The sequence below is a fragment of the Podarcis gaigeae genome, assembly GCF_964106915.1.
Source record: "Podarcis gaigeae genome assembly, chromosome: 1".
Lineage (NCBI taxonomy): Eukaryota > Metazoa > Chordata > Lepidosauria > Squamata > Lacertidae > Podarcis > Podarcis gaigeae.
The window spans coordinates 17,654,512-17,676,674 of NC_139678.1; the positions used below are offsets into that span (position 1 = coordinate 17,654,512).

General features: G+C 44.6%; 1 protein-coding gene across 2 annotated transcripts in view; it reads right to left on the reverse strand.

Annotated features, from left to right (window-relative positions):
- Nucleotides 1-550: 550 nt before the first annotated feature.
- The window catches only part of LOC310843006 (cholesterol 24-hydroxylase-like), a 36,576-nt gene continuing 14,963 nt past the window's right edge, over nt 551-22,163 (reverse strand). The window contains exons 5-16 of one of the 2 annotated variants that reach the window (XM_083735403.1): nt 19,264-19,350; nt 16,757-16,895; nt 15,131-15,241; nt 12,666-12,822; nt 11,478-11,540; nt 10,291-10,363; nt 9,834-9,918; nt 8,810-8,920; nt 6,201-6,289; nt 4,449-4,515; nt 2,801-3,557; nt 551-1,214 (exon numbers count right to left, since the gene is read on the reverse strand). In XM_083735403.1, the coding sequence (XP_083591529.1) occupies nt 3,396-3,557; nt 4,449-4,515; nt 6,201-6,289; nt 8,810-8,920; nt 9,834-9,918; nt 10,291-10,363; nt 11,478-11,540; nt 12,666-12,822; nt 15,131-15,241; nt 16,757-16,895; nt 19,264-19,350 (1,144 nt within the window). In that variant the 3' untranslated portion in view covers nt 551-1,214; nt 2,801-3,395. Of the gene's footprint in view, nt 1,230-2,800; nt 3,558-4,448; nt 4,516-6,200; nt 6,290-8,809; nt 8,921-9,833; nt 9,919-10,290; nt 10,364-11,477; nt 11,541-12,665; nt 12,823-15,130; nt 15,242-16,756; nt 16,896-19,263; nt 19,351-22,163 lie in introns of both variants that reach the window. The other variant, XM_083735402.1, reaches the window with a different exon arrangement.

Below are 22,163 nucleotides of genomic sequence, written 5' to 3' on the forward strand. Positions count from 1 at the left end.
AACCCTCGCATGCGCAGACGCAGCACTGCGGGTTGCGAATGCTGCAGGTTGCAAACGTGCCTTCTGCATGGATCATGTTCGCAACCCGAGCGTCCACTGTAATAATAATAATAATAATCCACATGCGTTGTCAATTTTTAGATGTGGCATTGCACGGCGCCACTATCATCAGGAAGCCTGATGTTCACTCCCCTGTCCAAGCCTACCATTTAGGAGTAAGAAGATACTTTAAATCAAAAATCACTTTTCCTTGGTAAAGGTTCTCTGATCTCCTGCCCTGGGTTCCAATTTGCCTTATGGAGTTCTAAGCTCTAGGCCAGTCTTCCTCAAAGTTGGCCCTCCAGATGCTTTGAGATTACAATTCCCATAATCCCTAAGCACTGGTCCAGCTAGCTAGGGATCATGGGATTTGTAGGCCAAAAACATCTGGAGGGCCAAGGTTGAGGAAGCCTGCTCTAGGCTTTAATACCTTCATCCATCTTCTAACTACGTATCGGTATTTTGCTGCCACCATATAGACATGAATACTTTGGCCAAATATGAGACATGGTTTGAACAAACAAAACTTTATTATTATAGTAAAAAGCTGATTATGACACATTCTTACATGTTTTGCTTTCCATAACAGTGCTTGGATATTTTGTGGTTTATAACTCTATTCCTCCGCCCCCCCTTTTCCTGCCCCCCACCTGTTCTGTCACACTTCACCCTCAGCCAATCACTGGTCCTAAAGGATCTACATTGGCTCCCAGTACATTTCCAAGCGCAATCCAAAGTCCTGGTGCTGGCCATCATTCAGCGCGGACACTGAGGTCCACTTCAAGGTCCTTCTGGCGGTTCCCTCACTGCGAAAAGTGAAGCTACAGGGAACCAGACAGAGGGCCTTCTTGGCAGTGGCACCGTACCTGCAGAACGCCCTCCCATCAGATGCCAAACAGACAAACAACTATTTGACTTTTAGGAAACATCTGAAGGCAGCCCTGTTTAGGGAAGTTTTTAATGGTTGATGTTGCATTGTGTTTTTAATATTTTCTTGGGAGCCGCTCAGGGTGGCTGGGGCAACCCAGTCAGATAGGCGGCATATAAATAATAAAAATATTATTATTATTATTATTATTATTATTATTATTATTATTATTATTAATCAGCACGGGACACACCCCATCGTCCCAGCCCTCTCTCACTGCTGCTGTGTACTGGACCTTACCTTACGTCTTACAAAGCCATTTCTGACCCTTGGATTGGAGAGGGGGTTGCGGTCTTGCCCCTCCCCCCAAGCGCGGGGGCTGGCCTTTTGCCCCCCCCCCCGCGAGAACTGGGGGAATCCCTGGGCGTGCTTTCCACCCGTCCGCCAATCGGCGGGCTGGAGGGGGCGTGGCCTCGCATACTTAAGGCCAGGCACGCCCAGGGTCCGCCCTCATTGTCCAGGTGCGGAACTCAACCCTGCAGAACTCAACCCAGGTGCGGAACTCAACCCAGGTGCGGAACTCAACCCTGCTACGGCTGCCGGCAGCCCACAGTAAAGGCCCCTGTCCGGTTAGGGACATGAGGCGTTTTCTTTACCTGCGGCCTAAAGGCCCCGGCCCGTTTCTGATACATGCGGACGGATCCCGCCTGGCTAGGCACCAATTCACTAGGGTGATGAGGTCGGCTTTGTCGGCATGTGGTTTACCTGCATCCGAATTTGCAGCTCACTCCTTCCGTATTGGAGCGGCCACCACATGGGGCTTTCTACTGAGAGGATAAAAGAATTGGGGAGGTGGAAATCTAATGCGTACAAAGCTTATGTCAGAAACAACGTATGACTAGGACTGCTACCCCTGACCTTGGTTCCCCTGTCTATTTACTTTTCAGAATCCAGGTGTGTGCGCATTTGGTTGGTGGGCCACAGTATTGTTCATTGGGCCAAGAATCGTGCCATGAGTGCTGGACTGGGTGGCAACTTGAGATTACCTGCCAACGTGGAACTGGTTTGGATAGCACGTAGAGGGATGCGCTGGAGTGAATTCAAACCAGCGGTGATGGCGAGGGCTGCGGCCGAAGGGCCGCCCGATGCCCTAGTGATTCAATTGGGTGAAAATGATCTGGCTTACCGTAAAGCCATCGATTTGAGATGGAACATTTTTGACGATCTGTCCGAGCTGGTGGCGACATATCCAAACATCACAATTTTATGGTCCTCGTTGCTTGAGAGGAGGACATGGCAGGATTGTGTGAGCCCAGTGGGGGTCAACAAGGCAAGGAAAGTTTTAGAGCGGGCAGTTGGACGTAGAGTGGCAGCTCTGGGCGGGTGCGTCATAGGGCACCCAAGCATTCAGTTCAGCAACGAGGCCCTCTACAGAAGGGATGGTGTGCATCTTTCTGATGCTGGAAACGACATTTGGTTGGAGGACATTATATCAGGGATTAGGAGTTGGTTGCAGGTTTGAAGGTATTGGCGGCGAGCTCCGCTCGGGTGGCGGTTAGGCATGGCTGGGGTTCAATTGTTATGCAAATGGATGGGGGGGAAGGTACGTCTTCACCTTCCCCAAGAAAAGGGGTAGTCCGGTAGAGGACTCCGGGGGGCGTTGTCTTGTCTGAAACCTTGGAAGGTAAGGGCCTCCGGCACGCCCCCGAGTGGTGACACCCGTGGGATCCTAGTTGATGTACTTCAACCATGCCGGGTAGTGGATAGGAGCCAATGCCTAAGGCCAATACCTTCAATTCTCTAATCAATAAAGTTGTGGCCTTTTCATGCCCAATTAAAACTTAAACAACGTGTCCTGTGTCTTTATTTCTTATGGGGGAGGGGTATTGACACGCAAATATCTCCCTACAATCATAGACCTCTTAATAGGCAAACCTGTACAAGTCAATTATGATGACAAACACCGCAAAGCCCCCAATGGATAACCCTTTAGGGCAGTCATCCCCAACCTGCGGCCCTCCAGATGTTTTGGCCTACAACTCCCATGATCCCTAGCTAACAGCACCAGTGGTCAGGGATGATGGGAATTGTAGTCCAAAACATCTGGAGGGCCGAAGGTTAAGGAAGCCTGCTTTAGGCAAACACACGTAAACACAAATCAACTATGATAGTGGTGGGAAGTGGGGGGAGGGGAGAGAGGTGGGAAAATATTGTTAAAAAGGTGCAGTCATAGGTATATCAGTGTATTTAAATCTGAACTGTCAAATTGTGTTATTGTTATTATGGTATTTGTTGTAGTGTCTTTTGTGGTTGTTTGTATTGAAAAAATGATTAAATAATTTTTAAAAAAACCCATCAACTATGATTGCAAAATGGCCCCAACTCCAAAATGAGCTCTCTCCTCCTCCAACCCGCCGGGAAATGGAACTTTTAAGCGGGTTCCAGTAGGAATTCAAGCTGCAAATGACAATGTCCTACTGCTGATTATTTAATCCTCTTCACAGCGAAGGTGGCGCCGTGGTCTCATTCTGCATACTAAGCCATCTAATGGCTTCAGCGATGTTGTCTCCATAATTTTAAAGCTCTGAGGTGGGACCAGCTGGAATTCAAACCTCTGGAGAAATTTGGCCATCACCACTTTAGCCTCCATCTGTGATAAAAACAATGAATGAATGAATGAATGAATGAATGAATGAATGATAAACTGGCTCTTGCCATTTTGACACAGTTGAACACTATCTCCAGATAAGTGCAAATGCTTATTCTAGGCTTGTTCAAACTACAGGATTAGATTCAGCCATTAAATAAAGAAATAAAAATCTAGCGGTCTAAGAAATCGAGAGCGCTGAAAAAAATTAATAGTTTGGATTTGTTTTTATTTGACTCATCTAAAAATAAAAATTACAGGTCCATAAGTGATACAGACTTTTAAAAAAAATCTATATATAATTTCCAACCATCATTCTGCTGCTGAGAACTTTATGGCCCTCACAAAGAACTATAGTCTACAGAACTATAACAAAGAACTATAGTCTAACAATCAAGTCCTCTTGGCAAGGAACTCTTAACTAATTATAGTTTCTTTGAGGGAAGCCGTTCATGTTTACAGTGATATCATAGCACTTTAATTGTGTGATGTGAACATGGCCTAAACCTCACTCTGAATGAAGCCTGAGTTCTGCCGTGCTGAGGCCCAGAGCCTGACCGCGAGATCTATATATTTTAAATAAATAAAATATTGGGGAACCCACAGCTGGGAAAGGCTGGGCTATGGGGCACAATCTCTGAAGCTATTACATACCCTACCCTGCTGTTCCACCAGTCCTTTTGCCCAGGCTCCTGGAGCAGCAAGGTAGAATCACAGAATATTGTAGAGTTGGAAGGGACCCCGAGGGTCATCTAGTCCAGCCCCCCTGCAGTGCTAAAGCATCCATGACAGATGGCCATCTAACCTCTGCTTAGAGACCTCCAAGATGGGCTTTTTAAAAGGACAGGTGCCACTTAAGAGGGGACTTGGAAATCCTAATGGGCACTGCCTTACCTGTGAAAATAGCTGCCCGATACAGGTATGACCTCCAAGGGAAAATGGGAAGTAGGTAAAGTATGGTCTAAAAAAATAATAGAGAGAGAGAAAATCATAGAATGGCAATGCAGGAATCTCAAGATAAGAGTTATTGAAATGGCTTTGCATAGACAGACTCCTTAGCAATGGCTCCGTTGCAACCTTGAACTCACTCCACCTGCTTAGGAGTGTACCTGATCCACTCTTTCGGTACAACAATGGCACAGTCATACCTCGGGTTGAATGTGCTTCAGGTTGAGCGCTTTCGGGTTGTGCTCCGTGGCAACCCAGAAGTAATGGAGCCCCGTTACTTCCGGGTTTCGCCGCTCGCGCATGCGCGGACGCTCGAAAATGACGTCACGCGCGGAAGTGGCAAAACGCGACCCACAGACGTGCCGTCGCGTCTTACGTTCTATTCAGGATGCGAACAGGGCTCCAGAACAGATCCCGTTCGCATCCCGAGGTACCACTGTAATCATTTTTATAGCTTCCTTTTTCGATTTCTTCGCCCCCCCCCCCTTTTTCCTTTTTTAACACATTTTTTATTAAAGATGTCTTGGTTTACAAAAGTATGTGCAATGTCTCTTTCTTCAAGTTACACTTTCTACAGATCAGTTTCATTTGTTGACACATTAGTGTTACATTAGGAAGAAAAGGGGGAAAGAGGTGGAGGGGGGATGGTGAGTGAGGTGGCAATGCTTCTACAGTGGTACCTCGGGTTACATACGCTTCAGGTTACAGATGCTTCAGGTTACAGACTCCGCTAACCCAGAAATAGTACCTCGGGTTAAGAACTTTGCTTCAGGATGAGAACAGAAATTGCGCAGCAGTGGCACGGCAACAGCAGGAGGCCCCATTAGCTAAAGTGGTGCTTCAGGTTAAGAACAGTTTTAGGTTAAGAACGGACATCCAGAACGAATTAAGTTCTTAACCCGACGTACCACTGTATTCTACTTAGTGTATGTGTGGGGTTTTGTGTCAGCGTCGCTTGTGCAGGTTTTCTTTACTATTCACTTGTATTCCTACATTATATGTCTTGCCCAGGCAGCGTCTTGGGCTCCTGTGTGCTCAAAAGTAGCTTAACACAGAGACCTACGGTATGTTGTGAAAAGCTCCACATGTTAATTTCTGCAGACCAAGCTACCATTAAAGTATAAAAGCAGTCAATTTTTCTTCTAGGAACCAAGTTATCATAGCATCAGAATTGTGTGAATATTGACGTTTGCTGGTAATCCTCTATTAATATATCCAGGAGGAAATGTCAAAAGATACCTTTCAATTTAGGAGTAAATTTAATGCCAACTGGCCACTTCAACTGCATGTTCCAAAGTCATTTGTATTCCTAATATGTTATCCATACAGGCCATTCAAATGAGCTTCATGTTACAATTTGTTTTTACATTTTCCAGCTTGTCTCCTAAAATCCTAAGAATTACCAGTAAATGTCAACATTTACCAAGTTTCTAACATTGACTAGACAATATGCATTGTATTAGAGAGTTGTATCCAGCATAGCATTAAATACTGTGCCCTCTCAAAACAAGGATTTCTAATTGTACCAACCAGCTTTCCCTGCTTCTTCTCCCTCTGTGCATCCACTAAACCTAGTCCCACTGCAAAAAAGTGAAATTCCTTGAACTGACAGGATACATCTGTTGGATACAGCCCAGAGCAAACAAATGAAAGAACGTTTAGCACAATTTCCCTAAAAATGCAGCAACAGAAACTTACATTGTTTGGTCTTTGCTAAACCGGTCAGGACTGAAGATAAACGGGTCTTTGAAAAACCTTTTCATGCGTCCCATGACATATTGACTAAACTGGCAAGAGAGGAGACAGTCATTTGCACTTGTAAATGCAAAGCAAGCTGCAAAAACATTTGTCATTCACAGCAAGAGGCAGCTGCACATCACAACCTCATTTAATGAAATGATGTTATCACTTCCTGGCCGTTCCTCCACATGCCCTGAAGTCACATCTACTACATTTATATCAGCATTAGCTGGAAATGTTTTTAAATTTAATTCAATCCCTAATATAAAATTGAACTCATGGTGCTGTTAGGCTGTTTGACATATGGCTGAAACAGTCACAGGTGTGTGTTGGAGAAAGCAGAAAGCAAATGTTTGCAGATAAAACAAAACACTGATATCTATGAATCTGAAAGAGAATTACTTAGATCTTGCATCCATCCTCCAATGGCATCTGAGCACCTCTAAACTAAAGCACCCACATGCAAGACTATTTATGTATTTTGTGTTTTCATTTTGTATTTTTATGTTGTAAACCACCCTGTGATCTTTAGATGAGGGGCAGTGTATTAATTAATTAAGTAAAAACATTTACATATTTTTTGAAAATACCGTAAAATCCAAAATGCCCGGTGGTCAGTGGTGGAATGCATTAAAGAAATCGCAAGTTACGAATTAGGAATGAATCTGATAAATATACTTTTAATTTTGTTGAAAACGTATGTTGACAATGTGGATATAGAAATGATCCTTGTTCTTTGGATTTCAGCTGATATGTCAACACCTGTTTACTGGGGGAAAGAATCCTCACATCTTCTATCTGAATAGGGTTGTTGTTTTTAGAATATGGGACGTGCCATAATTTATTAGTCAACATATTATACCCAATCAAGGAAAAGCATCTTGTTTGAGAACAAGCTTATTGAAAATGAGTGGGGGTTTTTATATTACTTTTCGGAACGAAAGGTTTGGTGAGGATTTGAGACCAAATTTATTATTATAAAGATATGTTTATGTGGTTGCCACCTAGCGGCCCAAAGGCAAAAGTGTTTCTTTATAAAATTTGTAATGTAGATGCTTAAGGCCTGTTATTTTTATTTTTTAGGAATGGTTCCAAGACGGATGCTGGAGTGAAAACTTCATAACAGAAACTAAGAAATACAGCCAGTTATTGTTTCATCTTACTGGTGTAGCCGACATACATTACAGTGGTATTTCGGGTTACATACGCTTCAGGTTACAGGCGCTTCAGGTTACAGACTCCGCTAACCCAGAAATAGTATCTCGGGTTAAGAACTTTGCTTCAGGATGAGAACAGAAACTGTGCGGCGGCAGCGGGAGGCCCCATTAGCTAAAGTGGTGCTTCAGGTTAAGAACAATTTCAGGTTAAGAACGGACCTCCGGAACGAATTAAGTATATAACCAGAGGTATCACTGTATAATCATTTGGTTTGATTCCACATATAATAATTTCTGCTGTAGAGGGAAGTTAGGAGCAGATGCGGCTTGTCAACCTGGGAAGGTAACCCATCTAGGAGAAGGAAAACTCTGCTCCTAAACTTCCACTGCCTTGTGGGATATCTGAGGGAGAAGAAAAGGCTAAAGATTAAAACCCTACACAAATCTGGAGTGGAGTCCCTAAGGCGGTTGGCTGGTGCCTTGTAGAAGAAGAGATTGGATTTGATATCCCGCCTTTCACTCCCTTTAAGGAGTCTCAAAGCGGTTAACAATCTCCTTTCCCTTCCTCCCCCACAACAAACACTCTGTGAGGTGAGTGGGGCTGAGAGACTTCAGAGAAGTGTGACTGGCCAAGGTCACCCAGCAGCTGCATGTGGAGGAGCAGAGACGCGAACCTGGTTCCCCAGATTACAAGACTGCCGCTCTTAACCACTACACCACGCTGTCTCTCTTGTGCACCTCCTTCCGGCAACTCCTGCAGCTAAGCTGATGCTAAACATATTTCTCTGCTATCCTTTGCAGCACATCAGTGAGGCTGAGAGGGGAGTCTTCTTGTCTGGGCAGCCCAGGACCTCCATGCACACTGCCCTGGCTTTGGCCCCGGGGACGCCATTTTGGTGCTACTAACACAGCGGTTTGGCTTCACCCCTCGAGGCGCACTCCATTGACTCTCGAGACAGACGAATGCCAACCGAAAAAATTCTGGATTTGGTAGGCATGTGGGCAAGGACAGAAGACTACCCAGAGCACCCAGACTTAAACTTGCTTTCTGGCGCCTGGAATTCTTAGTCACCTCAGCCACCCGCTCTGGTTTCTGTGATTTCCACTGGACCACATAGTTTTAAGCATATCTTTGCCATCGTAAGGGCTTAGAAGTTGCTTTTTTTTTAGGCATAAAGGGGGGGGAGGAGTTCAAGCTGAGATTATGAGCATGCTAAATTTTGTGACTGCTTCTACTAGATGTCTGCAGCTTCCTTGCGTTCTTACCACATAACTATGGCACATCACGCTGCCCCAGATTTACTTAAACAAAAACTAACGCAGACATGTCATCAGGGGATCTGGGAGGTTTGGTGCTGAAGGCCAATATTTTGAGAGAACCATTCACTGCAGTCCATTTGACAGACTCACCATCAGACTTGTGTTTGCTGGAATTCTGACTCCTTCAAAGACGGTTTCCTTCAATGTCCAGCGAGGAACAGTGGGAACCGGGGAATATAAGCGCAAGGCTTCCTTGAAAACCTGGGATAATAACAACAGCTTGAGCCACAATTCCACAATGCTGGTAAAGGGACTTCTTTACTTAACAGCCACGGTGATTTGAGAGATAGGAATGGTGGGCTTTCAGCTGGAAAACAAACACTTTTGAGTTTTGTCTCCAGCTCATGCTCAAACCTGCTTGATGGTTTTCAGCAAATATATTTCCCTTAGCCTTAGTTCCCCACCAGTAAGAAAAGCCTCTTATAATTCTTGAGAAATGGAAGAAATGCCTTTTGCACGACCACAGCCAGGGTTGCTCATCTGCATTGCAAACCAGGGTTTGTTTTTTTTCAGCCGGAGCATAGCTCCAGCACCTCTCAGGTGGTGGGTGCCGTGGCGGGCTGGCTTCCTGACACTGCCCTGCTCCTTCTGCTGCCAGTTGCCAGGGCAGGAAAGGAGAAACGGATGGGATGGGAGGCTGAGGATGGAGAGAGGTCAGTGCAAGTTAGAGCCTCCAGGGCACTGACCCTCAAGCTCCTCCTCCTCCTCAGGGAGGCCATGTGACAGCCCAGCTGTGGGCTTGTTGCCTTTGACCAGGAACTCACCTCTGGTTTGGAAAGTTACAGACAAATGTATTGAAAGTCTGGAATGAATGATTAACAGGAAGACAGGTATACACCCTGCAAGCAATTCAGTTTGAATGCTCACTGGCACAGAACCACCCAGTAAACAAATTGGAACGAATGCTCAATAAAAACCGAACTGCCCCATAAGCTTTGTTCAGACAAATCTGGATAAATGCTGAATAAGCAGATCGTCAGAAGGAGTCCTTAATCTCACCAGTGACTGCTGAGCCAAAAGGGTTGAGAGCAGCGTTGGGTTACCTGTGCCGTTGCTCTTTCTTCCTTTTCTTTTTTAAATACCATTTTTCATCGCATTTGTTCTCCAAGTGTACCTGAGATAAGTACTGGAGCTTCCCAAGATCTTCATAGGCGATGTCTCTCTTCACACCAATGACGTCATCCACTTCAGCCTGAAGTCTACAAATCAGAAGATTTCATTGGCAACTGCTGGCCTACATGGGGCATTCGTACAAATTCGTACATAGACTATGTAACACCTTATGGCTATGCCTTAGGACCATATCTTTACCCACACATCTTATGCATCTGAACTTGGGTACTTGCCAATATTGTCAAGATCCCCAGATTTTTAGTAGATATTAAGTACTTCACCTCTACATCCACAACTCTATATCCACGGTTTCCTCACATTACATTTGTTCATGTGCAGTCTGAATGGAAAAATTGTGTGAACTGGCCTCCAAAGTCTCAAATATTCTAAAAAGTGAAAAGCTACAACTTCCTAAAACTACCAGCATGGACAAGTGGAGAGACAAACAGTTCACCTACTTTGCAACTACCTCAGGGTTTCGTGACAGCTCCATTATGGTGAAACTTAACTGGGTAGTAGTGGTGTCGTGACCTGCAGGATAAAGAAGAAGAAGAATTTGGATTTGATATCCTGCTTTATCACTACCCTAAGGAGTCTCAAAGCAAAACAATCTCCTTTTCCCTTCCTCCCCCACAGCAAACACTCTGTGAGGTGAGTGGGGCTGAGAGACTTCAGAGAAGTGTGACTAGCCCCAAGGTCACCCAGCAGCTGCATGTGGAGGAGCGGGGAAGCGAACCCGGTTCACCAGATTACAAGTCTACCGCTCTTACCCACTACACCACACTGGCTCTACACCACAGAACATGACAGAGTGTGGTTAGGAATCAAACTATAGATTGGAATTAGTCTTCTGATAAAAGATAGAAGCCCTGATTAACGTGGCTCGTGCATAATGGCAGAAATTTAATTTCCAACAGAAACAAGCAGCAAAATATGAGATTAGGAAATATATTTTCTTTTTCCAAAAGCTGATTTCTGGAGATGGAACAGTGTCTCCTGGTGGAATCCGAGTGATAGTTTAGCGTGCTGCTGTGTGTGCAGCTCAGGGGTGGTGGAGTGAAGATGTTTACCTGACCTCCTGGCAGGTGAGCTGTTGCTTCTTACCTGGAAGAGACGGGGCAAGGCACTGGACAGAGCAACACAGTGCAAATCCACCAACAGGAGACCATATTGGCTCCACTGGTGCTTTTGCAGCTTGCTGACCTTGTCGCCACCTCACCCCCCCCCCCCAGTAAGCAGCAACGACTCACCTGGTTGGAGGTTAGATAAGCATCTCTGCACCAGCACATCTCCAATGCTGGTTAGCTTCCTCCACCAGCTAATAAAACCGACTTTCAGTCCATCTGGTAAAAAGCTAAACTTGAGTGAGAGGTGAATTTGAAAGCAGCACAGCCCTCGACACATGAATGCAGTTCGCCAAGGTTGGAAGCAATGCAAAGTTTCAAAGGTGCTTCTTACAAACTTGTCAGGCACTACAGCTACGGACCCTGGATAGAAATAGGTATTATTGTTATTATTATTATTCACGTCAAAAAATTCTGTGTGTGGATATTAATCTCAATACTATTTTTATCTGTGTTGGCTAAACACGCCAGAAGTCTGTTCTGGGTGGCTGATCTATCTAAAGAACAAAAGACCTACAAACCTGCAACGAAGAAGGTGACAAAATTGTCCAACATCAGTTCATCATTGCAGCCCTCTTCCTGTGCTGTAATGGAAAACAAAGAGCAAAATCTGACATAACTTTCTGGACAGAAGTGTAAATTCTGAACTGTTCTAACAATAGCAAGAACTTGGCGGGAAGGTATTGGACCTGGTTTTTCATAGCTAGTTAAGTCCAAGTTAGCTTATTGCATTATGCAGCCAGATGATCACCTTCTCCAACACATTTTGATGTTATCTGTTTATGGTGGTTTCCCTAACAAGCAAGCCAAACTCTGTTCTTTAGAATTAAACGTCATTGCTTCTTGTACTACTAGCTGCAGTACAGATGGGGAGAAAATACCCCCCTTTTGCTTAGGAATGTCTAAGGGAAATTCCAAAGAAGGCTGCATACTCAGTTACTAGTAGTACAGTGGTACCTCAGGATGCGAACGGGATCTGTTCCGGAGTCCCATTCGCAACCTGAAGCGAACACAACCTGCGCGTGCGCGGGTCGTGTTTCGCCTCTTTCGCACATGCGCGTGACGTCATTTTGACTGTCTGCGCATGCGCACATGGCGAAACACAGAGGTAACACGCTCCGTTACTTCTGGGTCGCCGTGGAGCGCAACCCAAAAATACTTAACTTGAAGCACATTTACCCTGGGGTATGACTGTAGTAGTAAGGTAAAGGGACCCCTGACCATTAGGTCCAGTTGTGGCCGACTCTGGGGTTGCGGCTCTCATCTCGCTTTATTGGCCGAGGGAACCGGCGTACAGCTTCCGGGTCATGTGGCCAGCATGACTAAACCGCTTCTGGCAAACCAGAGCAGCGCACAGAAACACCGTTTACGTTCCCACCAGAGGGGTACCTATTTATCTACTTGCACTTTGACATGCTTTCAAACTGCTAGGTTGGCAGGAGCAGGGACCGAGCAACGGGAGCTCATCCCATTGCAGGGATTCGAACAGCTGACCTTCTGATCGGCAAGTCCTAGGCTCTGTGGTTTAACCCCCAGCGCCACCTGCGTCCCACAGTAGTAGTAGTAATAGTGACTAATTAAGATGTTTTTGCAACTAGCATGTTCGGCTGAAACGAAGGGCTGTAAACCACTTTGTGCGGCTAAAGATGACCTTGTGGGATCCACATGGAGACAGTCATGTGTGGTAAGTACAAAAGATCATAGTCTACCTGCACCCTTCAGTATCTGAGTGAGAATATCCAACGGGATCTCTTCTACATCCTGCATGTCCTTACGCCTCTGTTCAATACACTCCTTCCCAGTACGACGTAGCAGCCTTATGCTCTCCTGAACACTTTTCACTTCTTTTCTGTTCCATGGCATGTACTGTAAAACAGACAACAGGTTTGAATTGCCCATTATATATTTGCTGGCTTAATAATAGTGGGGTATTTGGTTTTTCTCTTTGCAAGCTTCCTTGAGGACTGGCTTGGCTGAAAAGAAGCCCAGAATTTGTATACTGCTCAAACTCCTTTGGGTAGGAGAGGATATATATTGATTGCAATTTATCCCTCCAGGCACCCACGTGTGTGGGTTAAACAGAGTTTCAGAATCCCATCCTTGGCGGCAAAATGAAAAGCATAGGAATCAGAATGTAAAACCTTGTTTTGAGCAAGTCCAGCTATGAAGTCAGCTGGCTTCCCCCTTCTTACCCCACTTAAGAAAGAATCAGGCAACAATTTGTACAGTAAGTTTAAAAATAAGATTTACTTGCTTTATAATCATGCATTGGTTCACAGCAAAGGCAGCTATGCAGCTAAAATACTTATATTTAGCAGTATAACCAGCTTCACAAGCATCTATTTGTTGGAAAATATTGGACTGTATTTATGTCAAAATATTTCAGAAAAATTGGATATATATATATATATTAAACTGCAGAGAGGCAGAGACATGTCTGCATCCAGTGATGGTGGAAGGGGGGGGCAGGAAGTAATATATGCTCCTTCCTCTCCAGGAGAGGAGAGGAAATGACATCACACAGAGTCCTCTCTACCAACAGTATTTGTATGGTCTGAACACTGCCTATCAGCAATACAGCTCTGTGGACTTAAACCCTTCTCATGCTAGTTAGCAAGAATATGCATAACCCTACATTATAGGCTGTTCTATACACTATTTCTATACACTCCAGGCTCCTCTGATTCTGACTGCAGCGAAATGGCTGCACAAAATGCGCAGAGCCCCAGAAATAATGTCCTTGGAATCTGCAATACTGCACCAGTGAATGTGTTTGCCATCTCAGTCAGGGAGATGGTTGGGCTGTGGGGTGGATTGTATACCAGCAAGATCCCTATTCTGTCTCTGCCTCCCAACACCAAATACCAGGGGTCAGCAACCTAAGGCCCATGGGCCGGTATCGGCCCACAGGGCTTGTCTAACCGGCCCATGGTGACCCCTGCTGCCCCCGCCACCTGCTCTTACTGGCATGGTGCAGTGCGGGGACCAACATCTGGGTTGATGGGGCCTGTGCGCATGTGCACGGGCACTCCTCTGACCCAGATGTGCGCTGGAAATAGTGTGTGCGCACGCGTGCGGGACGGAGAAACGCGCATGCGCACACCCTATTTCCACTGCACATGTGGGTAGGAGGCGCGCAGGAAATAGTGTGCACATGTGCACAGGTGCTCCTCTGATTCGGAAGAGTGCACATGCACACACGCTCCGGCCCATCCGACGGACGTAGCGTCGACCGGCCCATCCTCAGATAAGGTTGCTGACCTCTGCCAAATACAAACCTCACATCCAATTGCCAGAAGCACTGGCCACCTGGTGAGAATGATGGAATATTTGTGGACCACTGCCACACCACATCCTTGTCCCTCCAACAAAAACAACAATATTTCATTTATACCCCGCCCATCTAGCTGGGTTGCCCAAGCCACTCTTTGCGGCTTCCAATACATAAAAGCATAATAAAACATCAGATATTAATAGTAACCATCTGATCCAATATAAAAGTCATAATAACTTTAAAATAAACAACTTACATCAAACAAAGCAACATTCAACAATCCATCTGAATCTAATAGTAAACAGTAAAATTAAACACCAGCAGATAATAATCAAACAGTTCGACCACAATAAAGAATTAGGAATCTATAATCAACAGAAGTAACAGCAAATCACAATGCATAAAATGCCACAAAACCATGTAAAGGGATCAAACTGAGAAACAAAGAAGCACAACTTGTAAAACTATTTTTTAAAAATATCCCTGAACTCCTCTCCTCCCAGCTGCTGTTCTCAAAGTCAAAGTCTGGGAGAGGCTAGTTGAGGTATGGCAGGTGGAAGTGTCCTTGCCTGATGAAGAACAGAAAGTCTCTCTCCCCTCACAAGGGGTGCTGCACTGAATATACAGGCTTGCAAAGCCCCCTGCCCCTTGGCCCAGTCCCTCAACAGGAGAGCTCAATATCACATTATCACCCACCAAGCATCCTACTCTCCAGTCTTAAAAATTCCTTCCCCGGGCAACGAATAGTCTGAATCCAAATTCTCGTCCCTGCTCTCTGAAGACAAGACAGTCCCAGTTACGAACATTCTAGGATTTTGGAGACCCTCCTGAATAAGCTTTACAAGCAAAATCTTTGCATAGGGCAAGTTCACACGGAAATAAATAAATGTCTGCACTCACCTCGAAAAAAGGAATGTGGGATTTGGATAGTCCTTGTAGGGCCATGTATATGGCACGTGGAAAAGGCGTCTGGTCATCATAGACAGTGTTCAGTTCTAAGCCAAAAGCCACCTGATAACATTCAGAAAAATGAGAAGGTTGGTCTAAAGTCTGAGGGTCTGGGAAGGAGCTGCTGTAGAAACCCTTCTGTTGCCATGTTAATGCACAGGAGTGGCTGGTGCAGTGAGAGTGCTTTATAGTCACCCTTGTGACTTTGGGGGCGCTGCCACTTACATGACGACAACAACAACAAATTATTATTATTTAAACCCTGCCCATTTGGCTGAGTTTCCCCAGCCACTCTGGATGACTCCCAACAGATTAAAAACAGAATAAAACATCAAACCTTAAAAACTTCCCTAAACGTCAGGTGACTGACAGTTATGGATCCTGCCCACTGATTGGATACAGTTCCCTACCTTGCTTGAACTTCTTCCTTGGGAGCCATTTGCATGAATCATTTCCGTTCCCGTTTGGGGGCTTACAAAGCGGTGCCGCAGCTGTCTGTAACATGTTATGCAGCAACCCTTGAGAGGGCCTTCTCGGTGGTGGCACCCCAGTTAGGGAACTCCCTCCTCTTTGCAGTGCAGCTGCTGCCAACCTTAATTAGTTTTCAGTACCAACTATGCTTGTTTGTTCGGGTGTTTATCGAGCTTTCAGGCCGGAGCAAGTTTGTTTAACTATTGTTTTACTGTTTGTTAAGATTGGCCATGTCCACAAATATCTTTGGGTTCAATAACTTGAGACCATAGTTAACATGGTTGTTTTATTAAGTAGCAATTGCAACAAACACTAGTTTTCTGCTAGAGGAGCCCTCTCAGCTAGCCACCTTCCACTCCCTCACACCATTCTCCAGGGATTTTCTCCAAACTCCTATCCCAATGTCTCCTGCAAGGAAATTCCTTCAAATTACCACAGTTACTACACATACAATTTAATTAAGACACTGTTATACTGCTGTAACAGTAGTGGTTTCCTTTGTCAAGTGAGTCCTGAGAGTAGCTGGAATTCCTAGAATCCGTAACAAATTACAGTTCCCAAGAATGTACGGTGTGGATGTGGCAATTGTGTATTTTTGTGTTTTGTTTTGTGTGTTATATTTTAAAACTCCTTATGTACTTTGTTCTGGGATTGTTGCAATGAAGAGCACGTAAGACATTTTGAATTAATAAAATAAATTAAAAGAACCATGAACTAGTCTGGTTTTTTTGTAATTATGGTAAGATGAACATGGCAATTTCAAAAATACACAACGGTTGTTATGTGTTTGGTAAGTAGTTTAAGTTATTTTATTTACAAAGGGTTTAATAATAATCTGTATGACGTTAGTATTGTACTTTAATTTGACAAAACCTGATAATTTTTTGTCATGATCTGTGCTTTAACAATAAAAAGAAAAATGGGAAATAAAGAGGAATTCTCTGTGGTGGAGCTGAACTCAGCAGCCATAACATTTAAAAAAGATGGGGAAATCTGTGGCCCGGTCGATGTTGTTGGACTCCAACTCCCATTTGCCCCAGCCAGCAGAGCAAAATCAGGGATGATGGGAGTTGGAGTCCAAGAACAGGAAATTAATCTAGCATGTACCTTTGCAATGATGTCCAGGGTCACTCGACTCAGCAGGCTCAGCATATCGACTTCAGTTTTTCCATCAGCTTTTCCCTCCAGCTGCTCCATAAGCTTGTCGGCTTGGTCGTTGAAGGTTCCCATCAAGCGAGTGAGGTAACTGTCCAAATTATTATTGTTGTTATTATTATTGGAAAGTGTGAGAACGGAAGTCAGTCTTATCTCTTCCGCTGTATTGTACTTTTGTACTTTACTTTTCTCTCTCTCTCTTGGAGAAGATGTGAGGGGATGCCATGATTGCTTTGTCCTGTATATATTGCTTAATAAATTACTTGGAATGCACACACCTAGGCTCCACATCGTTTCTGCTATACTCTGCTGATTGAGTGTGCACATATCTCAAGATATGTGTCACTGATGCGCACCAGGACTGAAGATTTATGAACATCCCGGGCTGCGCTTCATCAGGAAGACGCCCAGAGAGAGCGTTTGCTCTCCCAGGCATGTTCTGACAATTTATTATTATTATTATTATTATTATTATTATTATTATTATTATTATTATTACTACTACTTATCCACCCTTCACCTGAAGGTCCCAGGGCAGGTCACAACAATTGAGCATCCATTAAAAACATTCAAAAACAAACTACAATCACAATAATAATTGTGGGTCCTAAAATATACATCTCAAGTTTCAAAGGCCAGGGTCAATGCATATTTCTTCAGCATACGACAAACCTTTTCTACCAAGCTGCAATCTCTCTCTCGCTCACACACAAACAGCAACAATTACTATATTTTTCACTTTATAACACGCACTTTTTCCCTTCTGAAAAGTAAGGGGAAATGTGTGTGCGTCTTATGGAGCGAATGCATGCTGCGCGGCAAAGCCAGAAGCCAGAACAGGGAGAGGGAGCGCTGTGCAGCGCTCCGTCTTGCTGCTCTAGCTTCTGGCTTAGCTGCGCAAAGCCTCCGCAGGGCAGCAGGATGAAGGCACCACGCTGCCCTGCGGAGGCTTCACAGGCTGTTCCAGAAGCCAGAACAGCGAGACATAGCGCTGCACAGCCTTCATCCCAAAGTAGAGGATGAAAGCTCCCCGTGCCCTGCAGAGGATTTGCGCAAAGCTAGACCACCTATCCCAGCGGCTATCCCAGAAGCCAGAACAGCAAGAGGCTATCCCAGAAGCCAGATCCCTCTTGCTGTTCTGGCTTCTGGGATTCAGAATCCCCCCCCTTATTTCCTCCCCCCCAAACTAGGTGCGTCCAATCATCTGGTGCATCCTATAGAGCGAAAAATACAGTAGGCTTGAAGCAACAATTCCAGGTTTTTGAAGCCAACTGCAGATGAGGAAGGAAGAGTTACCCCTCAGTGGTGACCCTGGTGCAATTAGACTTGAGGGGCGGGCAGCCTTCCAATGTCCAGGTGTGTTGGCTATCCATGCACTAATATCAATGCAAAGGAACCTGCTGCCTTGGCGATGGTTTGCTAAGGCTACACCTCACACTCACCATGCAGAATGGCATCCCATGGAATTATTACATGGTATACTTCTCTTTTTCTGCCAATATATTTCACTGATGGAGAGTGAGGTTGGAAACTGCACAGCACGATATGTCGAGCCTTTCATGGACTAAACTCATTTTTTTATTCCATGGATACACACACACACACTCACAGCAAATAGAGGAAAGCTGCTCTGAAAAAGGATTTAAATTTGCTATATTTGTTCATAATACAGTTTGATTTTTTTTAAAAAAAGAAAAGCTGATGAATCTGCAGATCAATTCACAAGTCTAACAGTTGTGCAGCTTTGGAAAGTGTTCACAGAGCTGCAATTAAGGCAGTGGCTGCTGCTTGCCAGAATGAGACATCTAGGACTTTCCCAACACACCACCATCACCAACAACAATCCAGTTTTTTTGTGCTGGGAGGCTGTCCCTAACCTGAATTTCTTATATTAATGAGATATAAGATCATGCACAATAATCCTTCAGAGCAGTTTCTTGCACCTCTAATTAAGAATTTCTTTTAGAAAATCCATAGGAACATTTGAAGCTATTTTATCCAGTCATACCTCTGGTCCATATGGCTCAGCACTGTCTACACCGAATGGCAGTGACTCTCAGTGCTAGAATCTACACACATATAATAAAACGCTGTGAAAATGTGATTTCTAAAAACATTTTGAAAAATACGTTGTATTTGGCATAGCTCACTTTCGCCATCTAGCGTCACATTTGTATATTGCACTTCACAACACATTTAGAACAGCTGTGTTTTGCAGCTGTGTAGCTGAGTCCCAAGGGAGTCTTTTCCAGCCCTACCTGGAGAGACTGAATCCAGGACCTTCTGTGCACAAAGTAGATGAAGAAGGCCCCAAATTCAGTCTCTGGTTCCTCTTGGGAGGGTGGGAAGGATTCCTATCTGAAGCACTGGAGATCCGTGGCAAGCCATTGTAGATGAATGCTGAGCAAGATGGACCACTGGTCATAGCATCAGGCAGCTGCCTATGTTCTCTGCCTTACCTTCGACTGAAAGCCACATCCATAATTCTCCGCTGTTTGTACCAGCGGGCATGGTTGAGGTCACTTACTAAGCCATTCCCTAAAAATCTGCGGAAAATGGAGAAAAACATTATACCCTGTATATGTCATATGTCAGATGCATATGTCAGATGTCATATTCTAATCTAGTGTGGAGAATCAGGAATGTGCCACAGACTTCCATGGAGTTCTTTCTTCATTTTTTGTTTTCCACCTTTGTTTGCCATGATGTTGGAACTTGACAAAATACACACTAATGCGTTTGAAACTGGTTTTGCAAAACCAGGCTTTGGAATAAATTCTGGTCGTTGTTTGCCTTATTCAGAAGTCGTGGTAAAAAGTGGTTAGAAGAAACCAGAAAAAGGAAGAGATTGGCGTACATGAAGGAAGAAAGAAGGGAGGACATGATTCTAACAGCATGTTTCCAATATTTCAAACCTTGTTTTGAAGGATTACCAGAACTGAGCCTTAGATGTGTGAACATAAACTCTTCTTTTGTCAACTCCCCCTCTTTAATTTTCACATGTCTGCCTTTTCTTAATATGGTACAATTTGGCATTTTAAATAAATGCTACCCACTAAGTTTTCATTGCTAAATATTCCTCCTAACCTCATGGTTCTCCAGACAGGGATCCAAAATACAGTGGAACCTCGGTTTTCAAAGGTAATCGGTTCCGGAAGACCGTTTGACTTCCAAAATGTTCAAAAACCAAGGTGCAAAGGGCGGTCTGCCAATTCAATAGAGGAAACTGAAAAACAACAGATACACACAGCGGAAGCTGTTCGACGTCCAAAGCGTGTTTGAAAACGGAAGCATTTACTTCCGGGTTTTCGGCGTTCGAAAACCGAAATGTTCAGCAACAGAGACACATGAAAACCGAGGTACCACTGTAAGTCCAAGTCTGTCCACATCTTTGCCAGACATGCACAACCCAGCCTTTCTCAATCTTGAGTCCCCAGATGTTGTTGTACTACAACTCCCATCATCCCTGACCACTGGTCCTGGTAGCTAGGGATGATGGGGGTTGTAGTAAAACAACATCTGGGGACCCACGTTTGAGAAAGGCTGCAACCAAATGCGTCCCACCCAAACACTGATTTTGACATGCAAGGTGCCAGACATCCTTACTTTATGCAGCCTCCAGGCAGTCAAAAAGAAAAGGGAGTTTATCAAGGCTCTGGCAGACCCCCATAGAAAGCTCTTGGGCTACATATAATTTAGTGGGTCACAAATTGAGGCTGGTCTTATGAACAGTGGGCAGCTAGGTCTGCAAACAGTCTCCATGGAACACCTTTAAAAGTCACCGTCTGCAGGGGAGGAAAGAGGCAGTGGATTCTCCACCCACTTTTTACCCAGCTGCAAAAGTCACCTCTCTGGAATCACAGGTTACCAGAAGCCAGGCAGGTGGGGGAAAGTTTATGTATCCACCCTTAAACTGGAGCATAAATATTTGCCGGCTGTTAACCTTTGAGCCACATTGTGGATTTACTGGCGTACCTAATAAACCATTTCTGTTCTGAACCGCTTTGGGACTCTTCTTCCTTATGCTATGGATTGCATAGAGTATTCAGGAAGACTTCCATGGCTAACTAGGTAAAAGGCTATAGGCATTCTTCAGGGTGCCCATGTCTACTGCATGAATAGCACTTCCAAACTTGTGAGCTTGTAACCCAGAGTCTTCTTTTCAGTCTGCACTGCCAGATGACAGCATGCTGGTCCTAGCACTGTATGCTCCACAGCTATCTAGGATGAATGTGTTTGTGTCTGTCCAGGGGATCATTCAGTATATATGGAACCCTGAAATGGAATTTAAACTTCACTTGTGAAATACAGAGTTTAATTTTCAAGGCTTTCCTATATGGAAAAGTTTGGACAGTAGCAACAGAAAATCATGGCTTCTAAGCCAGGAGAGGCATCGTAAAAAAAAGAAAGAAAAAAAGCTAGTTATGTGTGGAGGACTACCTGGTCCTGAATGGGGTAATTGTGCCCCTGAAGGACCAAGTGCACAGCCTGGGAGTCATTTTGGACTCACAGCTGTTCCATGGAGGCGCAGGTCAATTTTGTATCCAGGGCAGCTGTCTACCAGCTCCACCTGGTACACAGGCTGAGACCCTACCTGCCTGCGGACTGTCTCACCAGAGTGGTGCATGCTCTGCTTATCTCCCGCTTGGACTACTGCAATGCACTCTACGTGGGGCTACCTTTGTAGATGACCTGGAAACTGCAATTAATCCAGAATGCGGCAACTAGACTGGTGATTGGGAGTGGCCACCAAAACCACATAACAATCAGTCCTGAAAGACCTAGACTGACTCCCAGTATGTGTCCGAGCAGAATTCAAAGTGTTGGTGCTGACCTTGAAAGCCTCAAAGGGCCTGAAGGAGCATTTCCACCCCTATTGTTCAGCTCAGACACTGAGGTCCAGTGCCGAAGGCCTTCTGGCAGTTCCCTCACTGTGAGAAGTGATGTTACAGGGAACCAGGCAGAGGGCCTTTTTGGCAGTGGCGCCCGCCCTGTGGAACACCCTCCCATTAGATGTCAAGGAAATAAACAACTATCTGACTTTTAGAAGACATCTGAAGGCAGCCCTGTTTAGGGAAGTTTTTAATCTTTGATGTTTTATTGTGTTTTTAACATTCTGTTGGGAGCTGCCCAGAGTGACTGTGGAAATCCAGCCAGAATTATTATTATTATTATTATTATTATTATTATTATTATTATTACCTGGGTTGCACTCTGGTTCTTATACTATACTGATTCCATATATGTATAAAATACGTTTATTTCAAAAGAGCATAAGAAGAATGGTGCTGGATAAGACTAAAGGCCCAACTGGTCCAATATTATGTTTTCACAACCAAATACTGCTGAAAAATCAGCA